Here is a 10,186-nt window from a genome sequence, read left to right on the forward strand (position 1 = left end):
CCCTGTTCCACCTCTGACTACAAGCTGTGTGGGTGCTTGTTAACCATTAGCTCTGGCATCAGGGGCATTATGCATGGTAAAACAGAGATAAGAAGCTAGCTTCTGCAATGTTTTCTGTCTGCCTGAAAGACTCACACCTATTAGTATGGCATTGTGCCATCTGCTGTGTAAGCCACATTAGCTTTGAGGTCAACAGTAATGGGGCAGGAGTTGAACTACCATTAATCCTCCTCTCTTTGTGCTTAGAAACCAGTTATTCTTGACTGGCTTGATTGTACTCATGTGCCTTACAGTGTGGTGAGCTGTCATGTAAGACTGTTTGCTTAATTGTTTTGCGAAAATCAATACGAAAAAAGATTTTTTTTCATGAGTAGGAAAGAAATGAATCATGGAGAAAATGTTCTGTTACCATTTAGTGTATGAATGTGAGAATATGGGGATAAGACGTTTAAAAAGTGCAGTGTAAAGACAAGATTTTTTTAAAACCCATAACTGCTTTTGCATGCTATTTTGTTGGCTTATCTGACAAAGTTTTCCATGTTTCAGGCTATTTCATTTAGACTAGCTTGCATTGCGGTAGCATGGGAGGCTTTACCCAGAAGCAGTGAATACCATTTTCTAAAATAATTGGACAGCCTACTCTTACATATCTGTGACCCACTTTTTGGTCCCATCCCTGTTTGGGCAACACTGCTATGCAATTTTATTGTGTTTTGCTTTTCAAACACTACTAATGTGAGTGGGTAGTGGCAATATACTACAAGGGCCCATTGACATGTGCATTATTTTACTTTCTTCTTATTATTTCTCATTAAAACACTTGTCAGAAAGCCACTAAGACATCTCCAAGACAACTGAAATAGGTTGGGAAAACAGTCTCACAATTTTGTAAGCATTTTTAGTATTTTTCGACCACACTGGCTTAACAGCTGCGACTCAAAGCTCATTCTTGACCTTGGAAACAGCAGTTGGCAAAGACATCTCACTACAAAGTCCCTTTATAGCTATTGTGAAGCTTTCGACATGATCTTCATCAGCAGGTGGAGTTAACATAACATAACGTGAGACTCCAGGAAATTATTGCATCCAGCCAAGAAATAGTCCAGGACATAAACTGCCATTAAACATGTTGGGGGATTTCTTACAAATGACATGAATTAGACTTGAAGTGTTAATTATTAAGGTTTAAAGGTGCTTGCTGGATTCTGTTGCCTTTCAACAAAGCCACACAAGCCATTTCCCCTTTTTTCCAGCTAAACTAACCGGCTGCTGGCAGGAGCCTTATATTTATTATACAGACACAAGAGGTATCAGTGTTATCTAACTGTGTAAGAAAGCAAAAACATGTTTCCAAAAAACTATTCCTTCAAGTCAGTTAAAAACATCCAGGAGATGCATGAATCTAAATGATATGAAGAGTGAAAGCTTAATTACACCGTTGGCAGGTTGAATCTCTTGGAAAACTTTGACACAATACATCAAAATGAAATTCAGACCAAAATGTTTTTCAAAACTGGACAGCTTCCGCCCCCCTTATGAAATGCAAGACCAATATTTCCCTGTAGCTACACTAAACTACTAATGAGCTGGCCCAGAGCAGTGGCTATCATTTAAAAACATTGGAGGTCACACATGGTCGGGGCTCTGCTGCTAGGAAAGCCATTGAGTGAAGACTACAGCAGAGGTATTGGAAGTCCCTGCCCCTTATCGCACAGCTCCAGCTCGACCTGGAAGCCCCGGTCCTGTGTGTTCAATCACTGCTGTGAATGCCTTTTTTCTCTCTGGGAGTAATGCGTGTTTGTGGCCTGCAGGCTTTGTCCAACATTTAATCAAGTGAAATGGCCCGAAATAGAACAATCTGGTATCGTAGTTCACTGTTCTGTGCATGGAGGCAACGATTTGTCTTGAGTCAAAAAGATGAGAGCAACTAATGGAGATCGTATTGTCCTCCTGGCTTTGTCCCGGCTGGAGTGAGGAAAGCTAGAGTTGATTAACACGCGCATGCGCACTCCATCCGTGCACACGCATACACAGTGAGGGCTTTACCAGCATGCAGCGCTGTATCAGTGATGAATGTTGGCAGAAGGCCAGACACAGTGACAGCCACTGGGAAGAGGAGGCTGCCATGGGAGGAGAAGATTACTGTAATGGAACTCACACACATGGATCTACTGTACTCAAACACACACACACACACACACACACATATATATATACTGCAGACACATATAGGCATAAGTACACAAATGCATACTCATAGAGGAGCATGCACACATACACACCTTCTCTTGTGTAATGAAAGCGTAATGAAACCCAGAAACCCACACACACACAGACACACACACACACACAGACACACACAGACACACAGACACACAGACACACAGACACACAGACACACACACACACAGACACACAGACACACAGAAACCCACACACACACAGACACACAGACACAGACACACACACAGACACACACACACACACACACACACACACACGCACAGAGGCGCCCTGGGCTGAGGGCTTGGCAGAGCAGAGTAGATAGATTAGTGTAATAGTCTCGGCCAAGGCAATCATCTGCCCACTGTAGGGCTTCAAATACTGGCAGCAAGATCCAGCTCAGACACAAAGAAATTAGCCACAATGAATGAGTCAGTTTGGATGAGTTCACAATGCTAACGGCTCACACAGTCAAGAAATAATCGTATGTAAGACAAAAAAGAAAAGCCACTCATTTGCATGAAAATGTATTTTGTGAACTCAGCATGCAGCGGAACAGGCTCCAGATATGGCAAATGCATTATCAATATCATGATTGTTCCTTGTATCCATGAATTATAAATGATGACAGCTTGGCTTACACGATGACAATGAAAACTAACTGTGCAATGTGAGTTTCGTTGGCCGGAGCGTCCGGTTGGATGGATTTTGTTTAGATACATTGTAATTTGGGATGCATCCAGGAGGAGTCATGTAGCTAATGGTTTCTTGGAAGCAAAGGTTTCTGTGGTGGAGAAAGCAGAGAATGTCATTTATTCATGTGTATACACAGCTAAGGAGCAAACAAACCCTCAAGCAAGGTACATAATCCCTGCTCATTCACAGAGTTTTAACCGGAGCATGTTCACGGTTTTGGGAATTAAACACAGGTGCAGCTTGTATCACTGTAAAGAAAACAAACAGATACCGATATTGATCTAGATAGATAATAGATTATCTTTCTCTCATGTAAGGAGAGACTTATCTTGTTTTTTTACAAATACAGCACAGGTGTGTTTTTATGATCTTTGTGTTTCTTATAGTGATCTAATTCAGAGACAACAGACGACAGCACGTTTTGGAGATTTGGACCGACATGTTACAGAGCACTCTCCATCATTAAAACTCCAAATGAAGGAATATATTTTGAAAGAACTGTGTCCTGTACACAATCTTATTGTCTGATTTTATCAAGTGGCTTTTTTTAACCAATTCCAACAAGCCTAAACATGAGGTTTTTGTAATGCCAAATATATGTGAAGCATTTAGGAACGTGTTTCATTATTCAGCAGAACTGCACAAAACCAAAAGTGGAATCAAGGAGTATTGAAACATTTGCTGTGATGTTCCTATAGTGATGTCCTTGATGCTGTGTTCTGTTGCCACTACAAGGCAGTGAATGTATGATATTCTTATTATCTAACAGTAACAGTATAATATTACAGGGAGGCCAGTCTGCTCAGCCACAGGTGATCTGCAGATAGAGAAGGGGGATCTGTCTGCCAGTCATGTGTCAAAGGCGCTACTGCTGAAGTCAAAGATGGAGAGAGTTGGCAGGAAGAGTCATAACACACCCAGTTTGGCATTATCAGCCAGTACAGCCAGTACTGCACGAGCCCAGAGGCCTTCGTGTTGGTTTAGACATAAACTCCTCACCTAATTTGTACGTTTTCACAACGTTTTGCATGACGGCCCCCACAGTGTTCCACCAAGAATGCTAACATTTATTAATTTATTAATTACAAATTAAAAATGTCCAATCAGAACTGTTGTTTTCTGTTGAAATACGATATATAATACATATCTTTTATGCCTGTGTGTGTGTGTGTGTGTGTATGTACTATCTCACCGTGTGTGTGTGTGTGTGAGCGTTCAGTGGCCACTGAAAAACCCACTAAATATTCATAACTGTTTTCTCTCTGTTGTACAAACATACACACATACATACATTGATGCATATCCCAGAGACATGAGGTTTTAATAAGCTATAAGCAGTGGTCTCTGTTTGGGAGCATGACAGTGTGTGAGCCTGCGAGACAAAGATGAACCTGGAATGTGCAGGCAAAGCAGAGTAACAAAATCAATATGTTATTTTACACAAATATGTGAATGCTCCTCGGTGCTGGCTGATGTGACACACAAGGACACACACACACACACACACACACACACACATATACACTCACATTCACACAAATGAAGCCCAAGGCCACAGCAATAATAGGGGAATTAATCTCTGTCTGTGTATGAATGTGCTTACAAATGTAGCTTCTTGTGTCTGCTTGTGACATTCACACCTATCATTAACCTGCACCCTTCAATGTCACTTTCTGTGTTCCAGCACAGAAATAATGGCATTGTGAGTGAGTGTGTGTGTGAGTGCATGTGTGTGTGTGTGTGTGTGTGTGTGTGTGTGTGTGTGTGTGTGTGTGTGTGTGTGTTCCAAGACCATAGTGATGAAAACATCAAGAGAAGCAAAGAGGAGAACACTCATGGTCAGCCCGCGTTCAGATGGTGCTATTAGTATTCATGGGGTCATATAGATGCTCACACACACTCTCACACACTCTCACACACCCTTGTGCTGTTCTTCCACTGAGGGCACTTTAATGACCTACCCCTACATTCATTCCCTAGCTCTCAATACTAACCATTAAACCTTAACACGTCCCCTAACCTTCACTTAACTCAAACTCTAAACCAGATGCTTAACCTGGCCGAAATAGCCCTTCGCTCCTCTCGGTGCACACGAGGCCGTGAGCTATGAACTAGCCGCCCTCTTTGGTTTTAATGAGGAATTTCATTAGCATTTTAATGAGCAAATCCAGGAAAGCTGACAAGCGCTTTAAGGGAAACTGAAGGACAAATGTGCAAATCCTCTAGTCGATGTGACAAGCGTCCAGTGAAGAATTACCAACTTCTGGTGAAAGTAGCAAAGTACCTTTGTATTTCTCTAGAAGAGCATCCAGACACATTCACTGTGAGCTGAATTTCCCTTGTATGTTTTAAGCCGGAAGATAAAAGATTTTCTTATAAAGTACAGCTGCGCTCTGTTCCCAGTTTGCATGCTGAGGAAGGGCATCTGCCCGAAACGCCCGGGCAATAATAAATCATTTAATTGGTCTCCTGTCCTGCTGATGACTTGTGGGTTTTTGTTTTTGAGGATTCAGCACCCAGCTAGACACAGTGGAGCTGAGTGCATTGATTCTTAATTATTTCCACTCTTCCTTCCCTGAGTATTTCTTTTATTATTTCACGTATGTATTTAAACATTTCAGTCTTTTTTTTTTAAACCATATACTGTATTGTTGTCTTTTCCACTATAGGCCTGTAGAAACATTAGGAACATTATTATGTCCAGGACTTTAGCTAATGCCCGTACAGTTGAATAACAATGAATATGCAGGTAGGGATTTCTGAGTGCTGTATAAAGCAGTTTTAATAAGAAATAACAATGTTCGTTGTGAAAGTTGTCGTAGTGACGAACACTTAGTGTCTTTCAACTCATTGTTTTGGTTCTACAGTGATTCAGTCACTGTGCTCATGTGAGCGTTGTTTCCAGACTCAGCTGGCAGCTGTTTTAACTATCAGAAACCCCATTGTATGCTACCTGCTAAGACAGACAGACAGACAAAGTTAGCCACTAGCTGATGAACATAGTGGTGCATTTGGCAGAAAGACACAAATGTTTCCCAAAGGAATTGGTGGAGATCAAAAGAGAGGTACAAAAGGATGATTATCAGACTTCCAGTCATCAAGCAGCAGGCAGCAAACACAGCTCTAAATGAATGCTAATGTTAGATCATATCCTAGCTGGCTGTGTAAACAGTTGGTTAACATGTTCGTCAACTGCAAAGGTCATAACATGACGGTGTTGAGCTTTTTTGCCACCTCCAAATGTTAGTAACAGGGAAATTACAGTGTTATTGTTGAGGGACGCTACATTGGATGTTCTAGGAGTTTATCCCTCTTTGGATCTTAGTCAAGCTTTGTAAATTTCCCAGAAGACGACAGCTGACAGCTGATTCTTGACAGGAGCATGAGTGGTCCAAATGGATATCCAAACCCCAGCATTACCAGATCATCGCTCTTCTCCTTTCTCTGGTCTCGATATTAAATGTAATGTATAATATGATTAAATATTTGTATTTCCCGTCTCTCCTCCCCTCCCTCTCTTTTGCCACAGAATGATTCCCCCATCGAGCAAGAACTTCCTGGTCAACAACCTGGCAGCAGGTACCCAGTACGACCTCTGCGTGCTGGCCATCTACGATGATGTGATCACCTCTCTGACAGCTACACGTGTGGTCGGCTGTGTGCAGTTCAACACCGAGTCAGAGTACATGAGGTGTCATTTTATGCAGTCTCAGTTCCTCGGTGGGACTATGATCATCATCATCGGAGGGATAATAGTGGCCTCTGTGCTCGTTTTCATCATCATCCTGATGATACGGTACAAGGTGGGTCTCTGTCTGTCTTTTATAATCCTCTCTATCCAGAAGAGAGAGCGAATAAGAGGAGAGAGCTTTTCATTATGCAGGAAGATTGGTGTTATTCACTTGTCCATATGGCCTACCCTGGCCTAATTCCAGTGGTGGAGGCCTTTAAAGTACCAGTAATAAAATAAAATAAAAATCAATGGAAATGTACATAAGTATTATGAGTAAAATGTTCTTAAAGTGTTCAAATTTAAAGTACTTGTTCTTTAGAAATAATGGCCCCTGTTCCAGAGGTGAAGCCAATTTAACTACATGATTGTACAATTATCCTAAAGACATGAACACCTCAGTACTTTTACCTTGTTACTTTCCACCACTGTCTGATTCTGATTAACTGACAAACATTTACAAGACATTTTGATCATTTCAGGTACAGCATATCCCACTGCCTGACATGAAGGGTGAAGCTTTAGGGTACACTAATCCAACCTCTAGCCTACTGGGTGCCCTTTAACTCATAATTTCAACTCTACCTTTTCTTTCTTTTCACTGTGGGGATGGGCTTCCATGTATCACTGATGTGATACATTAGAAACTCCCAGAGTTACCTCCAACAAGCTACAAATGCTCTGGATCCAAAAGTATAGTAAATATGAACATATAGACTGCAAAAAAAAGTTCAAGCATCTGCACACTTGCATCATATATTCAAAATGCAAAGGGAGGTAGAGATGTTACCAGCTCCCCAGTAATATCTGTTCAGTGCTTCAATGCAGACTTTCAGCACCTCATCACTTCCATTCTGTTTCCTCAGGTGTGTAACCATGGCGAGGGAGGTAAAGGCGTTTCAATGTCGATGACCAACGTTCACTCACAGACCAATGGGCAGCAGTCACAGGGATGCACTGTGACTCCCAGCGTCTCCAAACATGGCTCAATCGGATTAGAGGACCTCTCAGGAGGTACAAAGAAAAGGAGTGGAGGAGGAGGAGGAGCAGGGGGCAAGGATACGATGAATCAGTCATCCGACTCTTCCCTGCCTGACTGCTCCACGGCTACGTCAGTTCTCAGCCAGCCTTGGGCAGCCAGAAGTCCGACAGCTGGAGCCGAGGAACGGGAGAATGCAGGTGAAGAGAAGGCTCAAGCCGGTGTCTCGTCACCCACCATCACCACCGGCTCACTGAACAAGCCAAAGCGGAAGCCTGCTCCGAGTAAGCCAGGCTCGGCTTGCTCCAACCCCTTGGCTACTACCGAAAATTTCCTCGCCTCCTCCCCTCGGCCGCCTTCCTCATCCTCTGCCACCTCCTCTACTCTCGTCCCCTCCTCCTCCACCCCACTGGAGAACCTCAACACCAACCGCAACAACTCCACCTGTCTCAACCAAACCCCGCCACCCTTCGCCCCTTCCCCTTTCTCCAGCCCTCTTGCCACCCAGAGCCCCGTTCCCTCCATCCGATTCAGAGAGACGCCAATCCTGCGCAGGGCTCCTCGTGCCTCCACCTCTGGCCCCACTAAGTACCAGACTCTGCCCGTGGAGGAGGGAGGGAGGAGCAGGGCAAGGAGGAGGTACTCGCTCAGCGAAGGAGGCTCAAAGACTCACTTGTCCCACCAGGGAGGAGGAGGAGCGCCCAAAATAGGGCGCATAATGCGGAACAAAAGGAGCCAATCAATGAGTGGTATGCTTCTCCCGAAAGACGGGGATGGAGACTCAGAAAAAGGGCGGTGCGATTCGGACTGGATCTTAGAAAGCACTGTTTGAACAGGAACCATAAACTTGGGTTTATTCATTATTGTTCATCTTTTGTATGAGTGTGTGTCCAAGGTTGTGTGTGTGTGTGTGTGTGTGTGTGTGTGTGTGCGTGTGTGTGTGTTTGTTAGTTTGAATTTGTGTGATGGTGTGTTTGTGACATATGACACATTGTGTGCTGTTGCCATTTAGAATGTGCGTTTTCTGTGTGTATGTGTTCACGTTGAACCTTTGTTTATAGATGTGTGAGTTGACGATTGTGTTGATTCCTGGGTGAAAGTGTGAGCATTCTTTTTTTCAGCCTGTATTTTTTTTTTATCATTTTCATATTTTTTTTCTCCACAAATCTTTGTATTCAGTTTACAGTTTTTCACCATGACAGTTTCCTACCTGTTTTTCAGTCTTGTCGCTTGGCGAGTCGCCAACTCGCCTTGTCTCGTAGCGTCCACGAGTTGTCTCGTTGGTTCCACTTTATAGCACAAAAGAAAACAAGACAATGGGCTCGCCACGCCATTTTGCAATTCACACTCACCTTATCTGAAAACCACGAAAAGGGAATTATCTACAGGAAAAAAAAGAGGAATAAAAAAAAAAACAATACAGGAACTGAAAAGCACACCATTCTCACGTTCACACGCCCACAGGAAGTGTGTGTCCATGCCGTGGCAAGAGAATAGCAGTCGGTGCCTTCTTTTGCACTAGCAGACCCTCTGACAGATGATATAACCGGATTTAGGACTCCACCACGCTCCACGGACGAGGGATTAGGATGGAGGGGAACTAAGGAAAAGAGAGATTGCCTTTCCTACCTACTGAGGAGTACAGACATTCTTTGACATGTAGACAGACACAAACTGAGACAAAAAGTAACAAACAGATGAAGACTTTAACAGACCTCTTATGAAATTGATATTTTTTAAAAGGAAGAATAACAAAAAAGAACATAAAAACCCTGTGAGCTTTTCACTGACATTGGTATACTACAGCCTGTGTTGGTCACAAGCTCCTGGAAAGCTTCTGTACAGAAAAAGACAACATGTACTGTGTTGTTATGTTGTGTAAAATAAAAAAGGGGTAAAATGAAAACGGAAGAAGTCTGTTTAATGTTCATGTACGTTGAGGAAATGTTCTTTGCTGGATCCTTGCATATTTAGCGAAGATGGAGTTCTCGCAAAATTAGCTTTTGGAACTAAGGCAATATTGTCTTCAGCATCCAATACTACTGAGATTGTTGTTTTCTACCACGAAAAAACATCATTTCAATCGCTTCTCATCCAGCATCACTGTGTGTGGCATCAATTGTTTTTTGCATTATTGCACCATTTCATTTGGAAAAAAAAAACATTTCCCATTGCAAACCAGAACAGACGTGCGGTACTTTTTTTAATTAAAACAACTGAAGTTTCACACTTTCATTCATCTGTTTGTGATTTGGTACATCTAAAAGTCCTAGACCAACACACACGCACACACACACGCACACACACACACACAGACACACAGTGTGTCTGGCTGTTAATTTAAAGCAGAGAATCTCATTTCCAAACCTCCCACTTTTCTTCCAACTGCAAAAACATTTATGAGAGCGTGACAATTGTGGAAAAGTGCTCCCATGAGGCCTTGACAGTATGCCGACGACTAAAGCTCATGGGATATGTTGCTGTTGTGTGCTAGCAAAAATAATCATTGTTTAATCTTTGTTAAAATCATGAACTATCCAAATGTTAATGTCCAGAAG

General features: G+C 42.6%; 1 protein-coding gene across 1 annotated transcript in view; it reads left to right on the forward strand.

The window, feature by feature from the left end:
* The window catches only part of lrfn5a (leucine rich repeat and fibronectin type III domain containing 5a), a 104,736-nt gene extending 95,219 nt beyond the window's left edge, over window positions 1–9,517 (forward strand). The window contains exons 9-10 of the mRNA XM_070842026.1: window positions 6,449–6,722; window positions 7,516–9,517. Coding sequence (XP_070698127.1) covers window positions 6,449–6,722; window positions 7,516–8,460 — 1,219 coding nt within the window. The 3' untranslated portion in view covers window positions 8,461–9,517. The remainder of the gene's footprint in view (window positions 1–6,448; window positions 6,723–7,515) is intronic.
* Window positions 9,518–10,186: the final 669 nt, after the last annotated feature.

The sequence above is a fragment of the Pempheris klunzingeri genome, chromosome 13, assembly GCF_042242105.1.
Source record: "Pempheris klunzingeri isolate RE-2024b chromosome 13, fPemKlu1.hap1, whole genome shotgun sequence".
Classification (NCBI taxonomy): domain Eukaryota; kingdom Metazoa; phylum Chordata; class Actinopteri; order Acropomatiformes; family Pempheridae; genus Pempheris; species Pempheris klunzingeri.